The following is a 20,720-nucleotide window of genomic DNA, read 5'->3' as shown; positions in this document are numbered from 1 at the left end:
ACTTCTTGCTCCTGGACAACTTCTCCCTCCCTCTTTCAGAGGAGGAATAGGTACAATTACAGTATTATCAGTACATTGTTTTTCTTTAGCTACTGCTGTGTGGGAAAGGTGGCTTCCTTTTCCCCCTCAGCAAATTGCATCCATGTGGATGCAGCAAATATAGACTGAGCCAAGTCACAACCCAAAATATCATCAACATTCAGAAAGGTTTCAGCATAGGGACATTAATTGTATAAATTTCTCTAAGCTCTCACTTTTTTGGGGGGCAGGGGGTGGGAAGGACATTGATGTGGCTGGACACTGTCCTTTGGAAACACAAGATGCACTGTTGAGCAGTACATTGGTTTTTTTTCTTTTCAGTTCTTTTGGAAGACTAAGGAGATCTGTGGAAGCTCCTCGCATAGGCAACCACAGCACAACTTCATACCAAATCCCCCCATTTACGAGGTCTTTGAACACCAACCTCCTTAGTTCAGGGAACCAGTGTCAAGTCACATGAAAGAAAAACAAACTGGAGAACCATCACCAACCTCTGAAATAGGAATGGCATGTGCATGCTTCTGCGCAAAAATGGGAATTAGAAACGAGGACATTCTTCATGTAAGTCATGCTGGGAGAAACAGAGAAAGAAACCAAGCAGGCAAAGAGGCAAGAACAGCAGTGCAGCACGCCTAAAACTTTAATCTTTGTTTTCAAAGAGTACAGAATCGAAAGTGACACTTCTCCTTCCCACCTTCCCACTCTCAATCCCACTGCTTTCTAAGTTCTCTGTAAAGGGAAATATTTCTTTGTTGATTAGTTTGACTTCCCTTCAAGTGAGGCATACCCGCTAATCTCCAAAAGTAGGCCCCAACTCAGTAAAACACTGGCACATGCACTTCAGTCCACTCCCATTCATTTAAGTGTACATACTTGAACACCGTTTTGAGTAGGGATGTTTTTACTTAACCAAAGAGGGGAGGAAGGGAGGTATATTTGTGTGGTCTTAACCAGGGAGGGGGGGGAGTGAAGACATACAAGGTACATGATCTTGTTCCCAATTTAAAGGTAGTTTTTAGCAGCAGTGACTGACACATTGTTAAAATCTTAAGCAGCAGCTTAACCCGAGAAGTGTATAGCAGTAAGAAACCCCATGACACTTTAAAAAGGGTAGCTTTGAAATCACTGCTCAATGCCAGTTGAAGCAGCCTCACAAGGTCAATCAGACTTCTAAGTTTAAACACCCTCTGCTCCTAATGCCATCAATTAAACACGCTTCATTAATTACAATTACATAAAGAGGAAGACTGGCAAGACAATACAAAAAATTATCAAGAGTGAGAAAACCTACAGAGTTCAGAAAACAGGATTCTGGAAAATGAAAGTGTTCATATTTTATTTTACATTATAGGCTTTCACTTTTTATCCCTTTGAAATACGTTTAGTTTTAAATTATTAAAGATCATAAACTAATAAATTGATATGTTCTCTAAAGAGACATAATAAAAATTCAGACATTACAGCACAGGATCCATCATTTAAATATTCCAATAATAGAACAGTTAAAGTTATGCTGGCTAACTTGAGGATAAAATGCCTAGATAAAAGATGTGGCTCTAAGGAAAAGTGTGGATTAGAGGCGAATTGCGAGTGAAGCAGGTGATGCTTTAGTCTGAATCTGAACTCTCTTGCTTGTTGGTATGGTACTGGCTGACTGTTTCTTCCAAAGGAGCCATTGTGCCGTCCGGCCGCACTCCCATTGGTTTTATAAGCTCATCTCTGTAGGAGATTTAAAAAAAAGAACATATATTAGCATAGGCACACATATCAATTCACATGTGTATAATGCAGGCACATACAGTATATGCTTTAGTACATAATGAACCTTTAAAAGGAAGTTATTTCTGCTAAAGCCCTCCGTTTTTAAGAAAAAGGCATAAAAAAACCCTTCCCAAATAGGTGGAAGGGGAAGAGCAGGACAGATAAAGACTTCATTCATTTAGGCCAAACTTACTTAGCCAATTAAAGACACCATGAAAAGTCAGTGCCTAATAGGCTCAAGACAAGGAGCAGGTTCACTGTTTTGGATACACAAACTAGCTTTTCTTCAAAAAGCTCTCTGAGAGCCAATTCTTCCTAAAATTTCACCTGCCATTCTGGTTAATATATGCCCAAGCAATTTAAACAGTGATTTGATACATATTCATCTTGTTGAAGGAAATAAATCAGTTAAGAGAACAGACTCTGCCTATACCACTACTAGGGGTGTCTTGAGTACTTGTTGATTCATTTTAAAAAAGCTGACTGATTCTAATACTATTGCTTTTGTTTGTGGCAGTTTAATTACAGGATTTACAGCCATTTTAATCTCTTCAAGGCTCCAAAGGCTGCTCAGCAGTTAATCCAATTATATCTACTCCACAAGCTACAGCCTCATCTAAGAGATGATTAATTATTGATTAAGCCAATCAAAAAGTATTAGCAAAGATTTATTTAATCCTTACTTTTTATCACCTCATTTGTAGGTGGATTATGGCAGAAGCTGTAAGGGCAAAGATAACATTTTGATTTTCTGCTGGGAAAGAAAAAAAAAAAAGGAAAATACCTCTAAATATTCAGGAGTCACCTTAAATAAAGGAGTGGAGGTTTGATGTCAATTTATCCCTTACTTGAAAGGCAGCCCAGTAAAACTGTCAATTTAACACACATCTACCACCCTCCTGAGTCACAGACAGTAAAACTGCATCACTCAATGGCGAAGCAAAGGCATCCCACCAGCTCTCTGTCTGGGCAGCACTTCTCCCTTGGCTGAAAAAAGGGACAAAAATTCCTTGCACACAGCTCGTGATTCAACCTTAACACATCAGGAACAGCAAGAAAGGCAACCTCTGAATTACATGGCAGGCATCTGCTAGATTATTGTACAGGCAAGAAGCAGTCAAATTAAGTCTCAAAGAGTCCTTTTGCTCAGGAAGAGCAGAGACCAGCGAGATAAATGCAGCTGTTTGTGCAGATGTGACAATCAGATACTACAGTGGTTAAGATCAAAAATGCCACAGGAGAAACTGGACGTGAAGAACCTGCTGTGGCTTGGCTAAACCAGGTCTGGTGGGAAGCTGCAGGCCAGGGAAGGAGGTTTGCAAGACCATATTCAAAGAGCACAGGCCAGACTCTCCCTCAGTGTGTGTGGAAGAGTAAGAGCTACCTTTAAATAGACCGGAGAGGGCTTGCCATTATTTAAGGACTGACAGCAAGTCCTCTTGCTTCAGGCAATGCAATCTGTAGCATGCAGATTCTGCCCAAATGACAGCACTCTTAAATTTTCAAGAATCTGTTGGAGATGTGTGGACAAGACATCAAAAGAATACTTGAAATCAGATTTGAAAGGGCTCAAAACATGAAGATTACAGATACAGAGTCCAAACAGGACCAGAACTCTGCCTGCCTGCTGTAGGGGTCCCACAAAAGGCAAAGCTGGAGTGCTTTGGAGTTGTGTCCAATAGCAAAGACCTTTTTTTCACATGAAAAAAACCCTATACATCTAAGGTCTTTTTGGCTTTCAAACTTTAAACACCATAATAACAAAACAACTGTCCTTCGCCATCTTGCAAGAACTCTTCAGTGCCACTTACTGAAGTTCAAGCCTCAATAGTGATCTATTACACTTATTTCTGAAGAAGAGTAATCTGAAGAGTAAAGTCCTTGCTCATATTTAAGTCCTAAAAGTAAAAAAATGGCCACAAAGAGCCAAATCACCTTTGCTTGTCCTCTAAGCTGAGAGGATCCTAGATTTTTGTTTCAAAAATCCCAATGCACATTCTTATATTGCAATATTTAATGTTGCAGCCAAAAGTCATAGAAACACATAATTTTCTAGTCATTTACCATTTAATATTGGTAATAAATAAATGATAATTACTGAGGCATAAAGAAATCGTTCAAGAAAAAGGAAAGAGAAACACAGGAAAACAAGGGCGCAAGGTCCATTTATGTGGGGACCTCCCTCTCCTCCCAAAGATACTTATATCTGTAAATAGTCAAGAAGTCCTATCTCGTCACTTGTCAATTATAAAGAAAGAGCTCTTTCTCTGAGACTGCCCTTCTCAAGCTTCACTTTCACATCCCACTACACACACTCCAGAACTTGACACGAATGTTTTCTCTCCTGTGGGTCACCTGCAGAGACACTGAACATCAGATGCAGGAGACCAGACACATCCTTATGCTCAAGGCTTGGTCTGTGATTTGTGTGGGAGTCTTTTGGGGATAAATGCACCAAGTTTTGCGTGACAATGCAATGCAGAACTCTGAGTCATGGATGTGAACTTGTATTTTCTTTCATGATGCTCAACAGCTCATTTCTTAGCTCACTTTGCTCATTTCCAAGTGCACCATAGCCAACTGTGCTGGTACTGCATTTGAGGATTATTCCCAATGCATTTCCTCCTCTCTAGGCTTTAACAATTTGACCTAGGCTGAGCTTGCATTGCACTGAAATAGCAAGGAGGTTTATCAAGTACATTTCTGCCCCTGCATAAGCTTCCTGCTTTGCAAACCCTTGAGCAGGATGAAAGATGGCTGTTACAGTTTGTTGTTCTCTCTGTATTAGAAGGCTGAACTCCATACATCCTTCCTTAGGCAAATGTTACACAGTAAAACTGAACTGTGTGAACACAGAAATATGCTAGGCCACCAAAAGAAGAAGAAAGAGGAGAAGAAGGGATCAGCCTATTTTGCTTCTAACCATAATCTAGTCCTAAACCCATGTAAAACATGGCATCCTTTCACCAGTGAAGATTTGACTGCCAGCTCTGAACACCACACTAGCTTACTCCCGGTTTCCAAAGAGGAAAATTACAGAGAGAGACAAACAGATGAAAAGATTTGGGCTGCCTACAAAGCCAGTTTCTGAAGTTTGGAACAATTCTCTGCTAAATAACAAAAAGATTGCAAGAGGCATCACTCAGCTAAACTGAAGGACCATGCAAGAGCCCACATAGCTTATCCTTACCTGGCATGAACAGTCTCAGCCCTGCCAGCCTCAGCAATTTGCACACTTAGCACTGGCTGCTTAGAGACCTCAACTGTGCTTTGATACCCTGGGCTAACTGAGGATGAACTTACTGTTTATGGTGAGATAGAAGGTGGCAAGGGAAGTGCCAAAAACTGCCAGTTCAGCAGACAGTTTACTATCCAGAAACTGGATGTTTATAGTACACTATAGAGTAGAACACTGAAGGCTTCAGCCTAGTAGACGGCAGCGAGAATTCTTCTGTATCCATGAAGATCTATACCAGCACACAATGTGTGTATTTATGCATGTTTGAACATCCTTATGTGACCTCCCACACACTCAAATGCACCTTGCAACATTCTTTTTCTAATGCAGACAAAGCATTCTATTCAAGTGTACTTAGAAACACACCATAATTAAACAGTTGGTAAAATGCATTCTCTTCTTCCACTTCCAGGTCTCCCAAGAGTCCCTTCAAATATATCTATACAAGTTTTGGCTTCCTGCTTGCCATTTAGCTTGATAACGACTTAAAAATCATTCCCTTGTTTTGAAGGGTGACTTTCTTGTCTGCTCTCTGCCACAGGGCAGTGCTGACACAGGGAATTAATGATGGTGTCTGTAATCAAACAGCCGTCATGTAAACACCAGTCTGTTCCTTTCATAAAATAGTATGTTGGGGACCTATTCACCTCCTCATAATTGAGTACTACATAATAGTTCTGATCCTTTCATGTAACATTATTTTGTTCTATGATTAGAAAGGGGAAGAAAAAAAAGATCTATGTAACGTTGCCTTCTTCATTGATCCTATGATTAATTTTGTGTTTTTAATGAGTATGGTGGCTTATTTAGACAGGTTCTCTTCCATACTCATTTTGCTGACTTCTGTTCAATGTACAACAAAACCCAAGCTGTGATAATTGGAGACCATTTCATCAGCAAAAGGATTCTTGCTATTAATACAAGGTTGGCTTGGAAAAAGCATCCTGACATTTTAAATTAGTCAATTAATATACAGTTCTACCTGCCATTTATAATAGAAAAAAATGTTAGTGTTTTTTCCAGACATTTTAATTAACACAGAGTATTTCCAATAATCCATTGTATAGAAAGAATATCATATAACACTGACTCAAGGTGGCTAACTTGATATTTTGCAAAAAATGGAAGACTGAGTTAAATATTTTTGCAAATTTGGGGAGTTTTTCAAAGCTCAAAGATGTGCATCACGTGCAGAGAACACTGGTTTACAGTCACCAAACAATTCTTGAAGAATCAACAAGACACTTAATGCAGACAATACCCATAGAGTCACATCAGGGCCAAGTTCAGGCATCCAGAAATCAACCTAAGTAATATATACATCTCTCAAGAGCTGCAGTAATCAAGGTTTTTCATGTTCATTTATACCTATAATTTGTATACATTTAATTATTTTTAAAAAAATATCTGGTCCAGCCAAATCTGAGCAAAATACTAATTTCTATAAAAGCTTCTGTAGAACCAAAGTCGATGGTAAAATATTGGGGTAAGGGAAATGGGTTCAGAAACAATATTTAGCTTTCCTACCTGTATCTGGATAAATCAAAACTGGGTGATTAATTTTAATTTAGCCTCATCAATTGTCAATTACCCCATGAACAGGCCTAAACACCAACAACCTAATAGAACTAAAAAACTTTGGAAGTATGACCTGAAATGACCAAATGCATGAATCAGTTTTACATCACCTCAAAAATTTTAAATTTTTCATTGTCAATGGTGAAAATAAAGAGAAATCCGAAAAGCAAAAATCCACTGGCCTATTATGAAACAAGAGAAAAAGTGTCCTTTTATTACTCATGGCTTCCATAAACCTGTACACAGGGTACAGTGTAAACAGCAGCACTAATGAAGGCTATAAATTTTCAATGAAGCAGCACTGTTCTGCAAACTTGTTTTCTGAGTTCAATTTGTGTCATCAGGTAGCTTTCAAAAATGATACTCAGGCAGTCAAAGCCATATCTAGAATACTCCAGTGACAGAGTGGCCTGATTATCCTCATCTGTCAGGGAGCAGAAGCAAGTTTGTCAGTCCTTCAATGTTTCCTTTCATATCTTTCTCCAGTAAAAGTGTGTCAGCTTTTCAAAGCTTAGTTTCCATTACTGGGACAATACCAGTGCACTAAACCAGTTTTGCTGCACATCACACAAGTTTACTCTAAGCTCTTGCTCAAGTTACACAGATAAATTTACATAAAGTCGTTCAAGATGAGAACCAGCTCTTTGTTCCTGTTCAACTTCCTCCCCCTCTTATAAGCACTTACAACATTTATAACACTGTATTTATAACACTGCACTTGCAAGCACTTATAACACTGCACCAAACTGAAACTGTTTGTGGCGTATTTCCCCTCCTACGATGACAACAACAAAGACCAGCAGAAGTAATGACACCTGCCACGAGCACTCTGCCTCAAAGCAAGATTCAAACCCCAGAATCAACCAAAGACTCCTACCAAAGCAACCTCTGGTTTGCATTTGTGGGGTGCAAATCAAGGCAAAAAATGCATTCAACACAGATTTATTGTAAGCTGAAAGCTCCCAGCACTGAAGGGCTCAAGCTTGAGGCAGCACAAGTGTTCTATTCCAAAACCAGATAGGGACTCTAAGTATGATCAGCGTGTTACTAACTCCTTATTGTATACAAGACTGGCAGCTTCCCATTTTAACATCTTCAAAGCCCCTGGTTGCCCACTCAATTACATTCATGAAAAATGTCCTACAGCCTCCCAGACCAAGTCTTACTTTCTTTTTCCTTCCTGCCAGCATTTCCCTCCTCCCTGATTTTTAGTAAAACAAAAAGTGTGGGAAGAACAGTCAAATGATTTTATTCATGTTATCACAGCCCCTAAAGTGGTCACACCAACAACGCTGCCCCACAGTAATCACTACACTAAACAAACAAAAACCTTACCACAAAGAGTCCCAGCCCTGAAGTGTTTGCAGTCTAAGTACTATAGAAGAAGCTGCAGGTGGAAGTAAGTGACACAGAAAGCCCAAGGTGACAGTGCTACCAGCCAAGAGGGTAAGTGTCGGCACAGGGCAGCAGCTGCTCAGTCATTGTCAGTCTGTAGCAGGCACCGCAGCAGGTGTCTCAATCCTCCAAACTGAAAAGGCTCTTATGCTACAGTAGTGCCACTGGGAGTTCTTGTGTAACTGCTGTAGTGATAGCAACTGACTTGTCTGCAGTCTTAGTTCATCTCCGGTCTCAATCTTTCTTTTTAAAAAACATTTTAGACCATTAAGTCATTTTATTGTGGTACCCTTGATGCTCAGCATCTTAATTCTTTAGCTTACATAGCAATGATTCCAATTTAAAAAGTAGGTCAATTGAGATTATATGAGCATTGCATTTTCTTCTCTTTACTAAAAAGACTGTGACATACTGCATTTGCTTTCCATGCAAATAATGTGAGAAAGTATTCAATTACTTCACTGACAGTCTCAGACCAGTTGTTCCAAGTTTCTTCCCTGCTTTCAATCCTGCTTGCAATTCAGTCTTTGATAGCTAATGTAAAATTCAGATTCTCCTGCATATTTTGCTGTATTCCTAATCTTTATTAGAGATATTCAGCAAAATAAGTATTTTTACATCTCTAATAAAGATTAGGAATACAGCAAAATACTTGTTTTGCTGAATTTCTCTCAAGAGATCTTATTATTTGAATATTTACACTCTCACAAAACAAACCCCTTTCTAGCTGCTGAGTTTTCCCACATTTGAAGTGTGATCCACTTATATATTTATCTCCTACAGCTAATGGTAAATTGGTATTACATCAAGTGTTCCTCAAGAACGTAGAACTCTGCTTACACAGAAAACAAACTACAGGCAATCTACAAGTATGTGGAAATAAAAATCAGTAAATTCTGGGTGTATTGAATCCAAGCAAAAAAGTTACAGATAATAGCTTTGTACCCGTTTTGTATGTAGAAAGTTATAAAACAAAGATCAACTTTCTGTATCAATACTGTACACCTGTATGTCACACTAAGTACCATTTTCTTTCATTGCATTACCTTAGTCACATAAAACAAATTACAAAGACTGATTTGTAATCCAGTCCACGCTTAATCTAATAAATCCGCAATAAGTCTTAAATGTAAATTCCATTTTAATTGCTGCATTATACAATTTATTGTTTCTGATTACAACTATTTTCATACTGTATTTGTTCTTCATATAAGTAGCAGAGGTAAGTAGTTACAATGAGATGCTGCTGATTGACTCGGGGAAAAATGAGTACATTTGCCTTGGGCTTGGATCATGTCCCATACTTTAAAAGAAGAAATTCTCTCCATTAACATCAACCTATCTATTCAGGAGGCAGGTTCCCTCGCCACCACATCTTTCTTATTCTGTCCTATCGTTTCCTAAAGAGGTTTCCTCTGAAGTCCTGCAACATACCACTCTTTTCTTTGAAGTGGTCATTTAAACATTTTTCTCTGCAGTTAAAATGGTCCTAATCCTCCAAAGAAGTTGATTCTAGCACCGTTTTGAAGCACCAGACCTTAGCAAAGAGCCAGGATACAAGCTGCCTTTCTCAAAAGCAGCTAGAGTACAATACCTGGAAAGTTTATCAAACATGTTGACAAGCTTCATAGCTTCATATTCTTTTTGCTCCTCTGTCATTTCATCCATTGGATTGGGCATTGGTTCTTCTAAGTGACCAGTGATAAGGTTAATGCTGGAAATGGAAAAACAATACAGTTTACATTTCTGTAGAAATATGTACATTTTCTATCTTCTTAATAGCAAGGAAGGAACTAACAGAAACCACCAAGACTAAAACTGTCTGAACTGCACATGAAAGTTTGTTATAAATAGCCAACCTTCATATTTATACCCTTTTTAGCCTTTTCTCGTGAAATGTAATTCTATCTTCTTGTTGATTCACTATATTAATTTCTTGTTAGCTACCCAGAAATGCACAGCCCCCCAGTAATTGTTATGTTATAACCCACACACAGGGGAGTAATGACAGTGCAATGACAATGTCATGAGCAATAATGACATAAATAGGGAACTGAATGACAGATACATGTTTGAAACTAATTCTGTACAGGTTTAACATTAAAACTATAGACAGGTTCCAGTTAATTTCCTTATTCATGAAGAACTGTTGTATTAGTTTACTATAGCCCTCCCATGATAATGATTTTTTGCTCAAACCAAATTAAGTTACTTTACTTAGAGAATTTACAATGCCAGTTTTATTTTCAGTGTTAAAACAAGTCAACAGTGTTACGGAAGTGGTAACGAGCAGACAAGTAGTTTTAAAGAACACTTTCAGGGCAAATTATCCTTTCAAACACTTTAATCACAAACATTTAACAGCCATACAGAAAAACAGATGCATAAATCAGCTGACAGTTGTCTTGAATATTTCATTTAAGTGTCAGTTTTTAACTAAATAGATGTTATAGTTTCACTTATATGCATATAACTGGATGTCAGGTTTTTCAAAGAAGAGCAGAGAGAAAACAGCAAGAAAAAAATTCCTGAAGTACAGAAATAAAAAGAAACTTCCTGGTTTAAAGTTAATTTCTTCACAGAGAAGCAATGTAATTCCTATAACTTCTCATACGTTTAATCCTGTGTTTCATTCACGTACCTTAATAAGAATCTTTCAATAAACCACAACTCTCCATCATATCATATTACCATATATGTGTAATTCAAGGAAAACACAGTAAAACAGAAAAATAACATCCTTCAGATCTCCACTATCAACAATTTCAGAACCTACTAAAAATGGCATCAAATCTTAGATGTAACATGACAAACTGAAACCTCTAACACCCAATCAATTACAATTAATAAAAAGCAACAGACAGCTTCTATATGATCACTGAATCCTTCAAATAAATTGGATTCCTGATGCATAAATTCTATAGAAATTGTTTTCCTCCTTCCATATTTACATGTGACCCACTTGATTCCTTAGGAAAATTTTAGTAACCACCATTCTGAAGCTAGACCAAAACTGAAACTAGACCTACTGGTTTGTTCTTTTTCAACAAAATTCCAATTAAAATCTTAAGCCATATCTGACACTTCTGGTTTCTCCATTACAGGGATATATCCCACAAAGAATAGTTGCAGTTTGGCAACTTTATGTGAGTTCCTGGAAAATCTGGGGCAAAAGCCATCCTTGCTAAGTTTGTTACTATAACTTTTTTCTAAAATTTGATTAAAAATCTCTTTCCACACTTGAATTTTAAATAGTTATTCAGGTTGATTTTAAATCATTGTCATTGTGATTTTTTTTTCCCCTCTGGAGCCATATGACTATATGACGGTCGGTACTGGAGGCTGGTTTCTCAATAATTAGACCATGAATTAAGTAGAAGACAGTAGTTAGTATAAGCACATGTAATTCCAAAACTGGCTTCTCTGGAAAAGGTGAAACAAAAAAATTACATCAAAAAAAATAATCTAAACTACAACAGCATATGTAGAATTGAAAACACTACTATACTTTGGCTTTGCAGATTTGTATTCTTCTGTATCTGTATCTTCATCATCTGAGTACCAATGATCTCCTCTTCCTCCTGCCAACAGGCCCCTTGCTGCCAGCAATCCTGCGGCGTTACCATAGCCCGTGTATTTCAACAGGCTATCGACTGCAAAGAGCCATACAGAAAATTATTCAGCTATAATCAGCTACAAAACAAACCCCACCATAGGGCTACTAGAATTGAGAGTTATAGCAAGAGGCAAATGTACAAGTTACAGCAAGACCTTATACAGAAGGGAGAAGGAAAAGTAGATTTTACCTCTCTCTTTACAAAGAACAAAAAGAAATTCTGCTGCAATTTGCTTTACTCCAAGGTCAACATGTGTCATAAGGCGCACGAGTTTGTTTCTCACTGTTGTGCCAACTTCTGGACGATTTGATACATCTCTTAATGGAGGCAGTACCTGGCAGCACAAAAAAAAAAATGGCATAGAGTGCACAGCAATATCTATCCAATACTTGGAAAACCCCTACAGTCAACAGAACAAGGAAATACTGTAAGTTCTGTTCTTCAAAAAAAAAAAGGCAATAAAATCAGCCAACTATGCCTACATGCTTTAGTAATGACTCTTGCTTCTTAATATATTTAAGTCTTCTGATCTGTCATTCAGGGCAGAAAAGCACTCAGTCTCAAATATAGACGTTGAAAATACAATTATCAGGAATTTATGAGCACAAATGGGTGTACCAAAACAGCTGGTCAACAGGCAGCAGTAACCTCACGTTCTCTGTGTCTTCTGTTTTGCTCGTGTATCTGGTAAAAGCATTATAAATACCATCCTAAGGAATCTCACAATATTAACATGATGTGTAGTTTATATAGAAAAACTATATGCTTATAATGAAAAAGCAGGAAAATAAGTTATATTGCAAATTCTACTTCAAATTTCTACTGCTGAATATCAAAAATGGGCTCTACATATATAGAGAAAATGCATACTTCTCCCAGAAAACACTTCTCTAAAAGTTCAAGCTAAATTTCAGAAATATTTTTGAGAAAACACTATTTAACATTTCCTCAACACTATTTTCTCAACAAGTGTCATTAATATTGTTAACTTCAACCCTCAGGAAAGGCAGGATGAATAATGGCTTGTTTGGCAAACTAAGTCCTGCCTCCCTGTGTGTATGCCTTCAGAGTCAAAAACTACACTATTTTTTTCACGTTCACAGAATATATGATATGATCTGCAAACAAATCTGGGCCATAATATGGAATATTTAATGATCTGAAGACTCTAATAAGAATTATGGATCTTCAATGGTTTACTTGGGAATGAAAAAAAGATGCCAATAATTGTCATAAGAAATTGCAGGTCCTTTGTCTTCTAGGTGTCTAATGTAAAATGTCATGTCCTGTGCTAAATTACTGCACAATTACTACTGAAATCAGACTCACTGGGAATTGATACTTAAATGAATGCTACAGTATTGACTACTTTGAAAAAAACAGACCCCTCTTTTTCAAACTAAGTATTCAAACAATTAGCGAAAACATTTTACTTTGTCCCTGCTTACTCTCCCCAATGGGGATAGTACCATGACTGTCATTTCACAGTGTGTTGTAAGAATGAATTAATGTTTTTAGAGTACTCTAATACTAATACAGTGATGAGTGCCATAGGACAGTCCATGAGGAAATTAATCATACTGTCTTCAGATCACAATTTGAATAGTGCACAATAAATAAAGCCTAAGGCCAACACTTAACAATGAGGGTAATTCAAAATATCAAATATCCAGTCATGCAGTTAACAGTATCCATCCATTCTCTGCACTATATGAGGCAGTGGTCCTGTGGTAGGAGTCAGCATGCAATTATATCCTGACATCTAGATGCCGAGATGTCGTAAAAACATGCAGACAACTTCATTTTCTAGCTTCTGAACATTTGGCTCTGCAACTTTTTTTTTAGTTAACAGATCAGCAGATTATCCTGAGAAAGAACTGCTGCAAACAAAAACAATAAAAAACAAGAACAATTTTCTTAAATTCCTCAAAACTACTTTTCTAGTACAGATAAAACAGGCATGATATATATGCTCTTTTCCGTTTTAAACTCCATTTATGAATTCAGGCACAGCTTTGATCTGGGAGCAGCATCTAGGATGCAACCCAAAAACCACTGCAGCTTAGGAAAAAGAACATTTTTCAGCTGCTTTCAGCTGTCTTTCCCTTGCTCATCCTTTAATTTCTCTCCACTTGACTTGAGGAAAACCAGCAAAACAAATAGAAAACACCACACCTAACCACCAAACTATACAGACCCTTTAGATCTTTAACCATGGCATGGAAATCTTTTCTCCTGTAAAAAGCCAATGCACAGTCCATACTGTATTAAACTGCTCCTTTAAAAGACCGAGGGATGAAGTGTGCCTCTGTTCAGGAACAGAGTTTTACTCTGCCAGGACAGCTTGTACACACTGGCACACAAGTTTCAACCCCAATGATTCCTGCCTGCTGAGGTCAAATTAAAGCTCAAGTAGAACCCATCAAAACACCTGGATTCTCACATGCTACCACACAGTTCTGCAAAGTTTCATCAACTGCACGGAAATGTTTTTATATACCAGTTTTAAGAGGACAGACCTCACTGAGTTCTTTGCCCCATCTCATATGTTCCATGGTGACTCACAATAACACAGCTTTACAATATCCCTGATATTATCACTTAACAGCACTACAAAATGTATCATGGAACTTAGGCCATAATATCTACTGATTTATATGACTGAAAAATTATTTCTATAGTACTGTCCTGCACTAATGTACAAATCTCAAAGTTTATCAATAGCTTCATATTCAAATTTTGATGAATATTTTACTTACCTGAGCTTTGATAAACTTCCTGATATTCCTATGAGTTCGGCAGCATTCAGTTAATAAACTGAGAACTGGAGTCAGACCTTCTCTATAGCTGCTTCCCTAAAATAAAACCAAATACTAATAAAACATTTTGTAACAGATTTTCCTTTACAAATTCTATGAACACTTCAATGACGTTCTATATGACAGTCAAAATATGAACTTTACATAGTCACACACACACACACACACACGCATGAGCAAGTAGCTTCAGATATTCACAGGAATTTATTCTAAACTTTGAGGTGTTTCACAATCTAGAAGAACATCCATATTTGTGCTAATACTGGCTGGAAGGTTTGGAACAAGCTTTACATATGTGCACATTTTACTTTAATGAAAGAGGTCCCTTTTGCAAGGAACCCCTCCAGCCCATACCTTGTCTATTCTCTTCTCCATGAAATCCAGTAAAATTTGAATTGCTCCCATATTCATACCATTGTATTTTATATCTGTTTCTTCTTGGGATGATGGATTAATAAGAACATCCAAGCAAGAAACGGGAACATTGCTTAAGAGGTTGATTGCATTGCTGAAACAGATTTTAAAAATTCATTATTCATTTGGAAGAAAGAATTAAAAACAGAGTACAACTCCCCATAAACTGCTTGTACAACTACAATCAAAAAGAGGCCCTACAACTCAAACAATGCTTTATTTTGTGCTCTCTGGGTTTTAAAGAAGGTGGCACGCATTATCGCCTGAGTGTCAGCTCTTGGGACAAACAAGGGAAAAGAAAGACAAAAAGCTCCAAAAGCAATACTGCAGCAGTGCAGTAATACTTCCAGCCCCCACAGTTCCCCATTCCATGGATAAGGCACAGCTTCCAGCAGTGAGCTACAGCAGCTGATCTCAAAGGACAGTAGGGGGAACTCTCACATTGATTTGCAGTGGTCAGTTTTTTCCTCCTTGAAACTTAAAACATTTTACCACATATCTGCATTACCATCATTAATGTGACAAAGTACACCATAGAAAACATTTCCCCCTGCTGTAGGGCATGGTGGTAATTTCTTAGGTCCTCTGAAATATTTTCACTTTTATTTAGTTTGCAGTGTAAATGAAATACAGAAGGTTTTTAAGACATTAAAAAAAGATTCAGGTTTATTTACCAAGCACTACCTTTCAGTAACCAGCATCTTCACATTTTGCAACACACAAAGAGGAGTGCTTCCCAAAGAGCCATTAAGTGATTTAAATTAGACCATAAGATTCCTCCCTCCTCTTTAATGGAGTAGGACGGAACTTACTTTGCAAGGTACACATCCCTCGAGTTTGCTATCTATCCTGTTCTCATTGTCAACATTGACTTGTGTTTGCACTGTTGCTGAATATTGGGCTCAATTACACAGATGCTGCAAAAATTAGAATTCTGTCATTATTTACTTGCTCATGTCCAACTAAACTTATAAATGGATGTATTTAGAAATACTACAGAACTATCCAGGTTTACATAGGCAGACTTCAAAGCTATCAATGAAGCAATGAGCACTGTTGTTTCAACAATCAGTGAAGTGTTACAAGAATAGAGAAAACTTCTCAAACAACTTCATTTAAGACTTTTAATAATATCTACTTAGAAGCTGCCCTCTGTTTTTAAGTTATTAATACAATTCTAACAAAGAATTAGTAAAAGAGAAAGAAAATCACAGCAATCAGACAAGACAGGATTTCTAACAAATGTGCTGGTTCTGGTTTGATCAGAGTGGGTGGCTGTTCCACACTGTGCCATCTCCCTTTTGCTCTTTTAGCAATTGAAATTCAGACAACTATTACTTTTGGGAATGCTTGTTCTCTTTGTTTTGTTTCGAATTCCTGTTCAAGATATGTCTTTTATATCACGGAAGTTATTCCTCTCCAACAATTCAGGAATAGTCAGAAACAAAATAGACTTAAATTCAACAAATATTTGGTGCCTTCAGGCCTTTCATCAAAAGTTCTCTTTTTACCAGTTTCTTATTAAACAACCAAGTTCCCAAACACCTACAAAATTAATTTTCTGGATCACTGTGTCTGAGCTATTCTTTTCAATAAATGAAGCCCGGCTTTCTGATCTTTGTCACTCCACTGACAGTTTTATTTGTGGTAGAGGAGTGTATGAAATTCTCCAGCTACCAGGAAGTCAGTGACTATGCACAGATCTGCACAATAGTGTTTGCATTCCTACTCCAGGGGGTAGAAATACTGCGTATATTACTCTCTCCTTCTCGGCTTCCTAGAGATCATTAATCACTGGGACATGACATCCACCCACTCATGCTCCCAGCCCCCTCCTGATATGCAAATTTAAAAGCAAAGGCCTATTTAGAGCTGCTGAATGCCTTGATTAAAACCTTGTTAGTGGCAAAAATGGCACTCACTCTAATATGTGGTACTTTAAGCTGTTCATATTCAAACATTAAGCAATGACATGACAGAATAATGACAACAATACTAGGTACTAAATTAGTTAAGATATTCTTACAGGTAACTTCTGCTTATTTATTAGAAATAGAGTCACATTGACAATCAGTACATCATAGCACAGGGCATGTGTCCAACACTGATGTTCACATAAAATAAATCCTCAACTTACACATTGAGAGCACAAGCATTCAAATGATGGGCTTTAACAGGCTGCCTAAACCCTTCATTTAAGCATCTTGGGTTCTGCACATTAATAAACTTAGGGAAGTGCAAGTCATCGGCAATCCTAAGAAATACACACGTCTCCCTGATGCTTCATAAAGTTTATTCTGCATTCAACACTGTTTGTATTTTATTTTACTTTTGACAGATTTTTCCTAATTGCCTTACTGATAGGCTCCAAGTGGAAAGCAGAGCTGGAAGTTATGCTCTGCTCTCTGACTCACACCTCATCTCTAGCAATGAAGACTGCATGGTCAGAGTCCAGCATGCTGAACAGCCTAAATGATGACACAGTCTCTCTTTTTTAGCTACAGACTCCTAACAAGAGTTTACTCATTCCTTAGTGAAGCTCCTATCAGGAATTAAAGTTTTGCTTGTCCAAATACATCAGCGGACTGAAGTGGGGCCCTTGATCCAGGCCCCAATCCCTCTGAGGATTTGCAGGGGCATTACTTCTGACTATAGGTTTTCTATCCCAGAGTTGCCTTGTGATGAATAGTCTTGGTAGAAAAGCATATTCAATTATTCAGCTTTCATTACATCCTTGTAGCATTCAAAGACAAAACTCAGGTTCTGCAAATGGGCTGAAATATTTGAATCGCAAAAGTCAAAACCTGCACAGAGCTCTTCCAGCATGTGAATCAAGATCAAATACTACATTCGACAATGCTAGACTTGCACTCTTTATGAACTCGAGCTATGTAAACTAGCTACAGTTTGCTAACAAAGGGAGAAAGTTGTTTTCTCAGCATAACAGAAAGTGATACAGTGCTACACTGAGTCTGATGGAGAAGGGGAAACAACTGAAGTGACACAAAGCAGTGATGTTTGCCCTCATTTCTTTTCTGTTTCACCCTCTCAAAATTACGGAGAACCTTTGCCTTGACGTAGTGTCTCCAAAAGGTCCACACGGGCAGCATCACTACACAAAATATCCCTTCTGACTGAAAAGAACAAGGACAGAAATCACACCTATGCTACATATTCCTCACAGCTTCCTACTTCTTTATGTAAAGGCCTTTTTAGATCTCATCTGCAAGTGTTTGCAAAAGCTAAAGCCAAAAGGACCTGCATAACATGCACCCTTCTGCAATAGCACAAGATAACTGAATTTTACAGGGCAATGTAGTTAACGAGGTGATTAGACTAGCTGGATTTCTGGACAATGACACAGAACTTGGGAAGAGCATCAGCTGTATCATAATTCATCAGAATATTGGGCTCTCTCTTGTAGTTGTTGAATTTATCCACAACTGTTAAATTCTCCCAGCAGTGGGGAATTTATTCCCACCAGTCCCTCCCTTCAAGGAAGATGAGAGCTCAAAATGCCCACCATAAGCAGCAGCACTGACTGCCTTTTAGGACACAGCACCAACTTTAGTCACTGTAACTACTGCCACAGAACACTAAATTATTCCAAGCTAGTCTGCACCAGCTGAGCAGGGCTCTGATGTAGGATTTTAGGGTTCACCTACTAAGACTGTTGATCTCTGAGAGATTTCCAAGATTTTAATCAAGTTCATTTAACACTTTCAAGATTGCTGGGTGTGAAAAACTGTGTATCCTTCTTCCTAGAGACTGCTGGTTTAGAAGATCTTAAAAAGATCCTACACTTAGATTTATGGACATCCCTGAAGAAGAAAATGGCAACACTCTTTCACTGCTGAGAGATAACAGGGAATTGTGTTTGAAGCTACTGTACTGTCAGGCCCTGTGAACAGCTGACCTACTTGGATAAAAGTAAGAGTTTCACAGAAAAAGAACAATAACACTGAACAGAAAACCACCACCTCACTAAAAATAATCTGATTTTTGATTGAATTTTTTGCTGCAAATACCTAACAGTTGGGTGCAGGACTGAGGAAACCCCCCCACCCACATACCTAAAACCGCAAGATGATTCGCTCATTTTTGAAAGAAAAAAAAAAGAAAAAATGTTTGTACTTTTAATGAAGCAGCCTAGAACTACTGGAGATTAAATATCAACTTGTTACTTCCAATCCATCAGAATTGCAAAACTTACATATGAAAATCTCAAAATGTAGTTTTTCCATCAGCTTCTGTGCAAAACAACAGAAGTTGCATTCCACTCCAGTTTACACTACTTCTAGAACTTCCATATGTATTTTCATCCTCAGATACACACATATGCACATAAAGAAATTATAAAAAGGTGAGCTTCATAATCATTGGTAGAAAATAACAACCTTGTCAGTCACTTTCTGTCTGGAACAGAGGACATGCCTAAACAATATTTGAGGCAAATAGCTTTCATCAAAAAAAGATTAATAATACTTTACTCAAAATGAATAGTTTTTGTTGTTTCTCAGATTTCCATTTTAGATTTTAGTCAAAGTAATTTCTACTTAAAAAACCAAACAAAAATCTTTTAACATGGACTGGTTCTGCAGTTCCACCAACCTGTGCAACTCTTCAGTTTTGTCTTCAGTAGGGCCCGTGGTTAATAAGCAGTGTCGAAGGATGGCAGCCATGTAACGAAATTGATGAGATTCATTCTATATAAATATAAATTATGAAGATATTTTTTCATTTTGAAGATTGCAAGTGAGGGTTTCAGGTCACTAGAATAATAAAAATTAAAGATGGGAAATACCTATTAGATCATAACATCCATCCCTATCAATAAAAGGACTGTACCTTAGAGTTCACTAAATGCTTAATTCGACATAACTGTCATAAGCTGACTTCAAACTAGGCCTTGTAAAAGTCACTAGGGAGTATTTTCCAGTTAAATGAGCCTTCACTACCAGAAAAACCAACTACAAGTGTTTGCTCAATCCCATAACATTATTCTTAATATACCACTGCTATTTTCCTTCTTGTATTTACATCAGACCACCTCTTGATTTAGATTACACACCTTTTTCATTTAATTTGCCTTCTCCTCATTTAGGCCTTTTTCTGCCAACAGTTTCATTCCCTCCACTCAGTCTGTTTCTTTTCCTAATTCACTTGCTTTTGTTCCCTTGATACCTTTCCTCCATTTCATTAGTAACTTCTCAGCAATCTTATTTGCCTTACTTTTGCTCTCTCCAAGCAATTCCCCCTTCCAACCTCCCACCAGACAGCAGCCCCACAAAAGTGCACCAGTAACTGCAATCATTTAACTGTGTGTAACCTTGTCCTCACCCTTTTTCAATAGGTCTTCTTGGCATCCATCATATGTTCTGGTGTGTTTGATTGAGCACAAAGCGCCCCAATGCATTTTTTGTAGCATCAGCATCCAAATCTGCCAGCTATACCACCTGCAGCTCTTGTCTGGCTTTGCTACTTTGAAACCGTCTCCAGTCATTAAATATTGGTGTTTCAAATGGTTCTGTCCCCCTTAGGATGGATCTCGTTTAGCTTTCTACCCTCATGCCTAACTTCTCTGCTCGCCTTTTATTTTCCAACCTGTCTACTGCTTGGAACCTCTTGAAATTCTGTATCTTCAGCCCACCTCATTAACACGCTGTTTACTCTTCTTACAGATCATTAAAACTGCCACTGGGACATTCACTCAGTAGAATGTCAACCAACATATCTGGCTAACAGTTATCAACTACTAAAAAGCTCTTTAATTTAAAGGTTCCCTGCTTTTAGGAACTTCTAGTAAAGAGTTATTATATAAGCTTTATCTCAAAATACAAAATAAACTTCTCCTGCCCC

General features: G+C 37.8%; 1 protein-coding gene across 1 annotated transcript in view; it reads right to left on the bottom strand.

Moving 5' to 3' along the window:
* Positions 1–661: 661 nt before the first annotated feature.
* Positions 662–20,720, bottom strand: part of RIC8B (RIC8 guanine nucleotide exchange factor B) — a 31,543-nt gene continuing 11,484 nt past the window's right edge. The window contains exons 3-9 of the mRNA XM_025895976.1: positions 19,473–19,567; positions 14,802–14,955; positions 14,388–14,483; positions 11,818–11,962; positions 11,520–11,664; positions 9,606–9,725; positions 662–1,758 (exon numbers count right to left, since the gene is read on the bottom strand). Coding sequence (XP_025751761.1) covers positions 1,647–1,758; positions 9,606–9,725; positions 11,520–11,664; positions 11,818–11,962; positions 14,388–14,483; positions 14,802–14,955; positions 19,473–19,567 — 867 coding nt within the window. The 3' untranslated portion in view covers positions 662–1,646. The remainder of the gene's footprint in view (positions 1,759–9,605; positions 9,726–11,519; positions 11,665–11,817; positions 11,963–14,387; positions 14,484–14,801; positions 14,956–19,472; positions 19,568–20,720) is intronic.

Source organism: Manacus vitellinus, unplaced genomic scaffold (assembly GCF_001715985.3).
Source record: "Manacus vitellinus isolate BGI_N305 unplaced genomic scaffold, ASM171598v3 scaffold_5_pilon, whole genome shotgun sequence".
Taxonomy (NCBI): Eukaryota; Metazoa; Chordata; class Aves; order Passeriformes; family Pipridae; genus Manacus; species Manacus vitellinus.
This window is presented reverse-complemented; position numbering and strand designations above follow the sequence as displayed.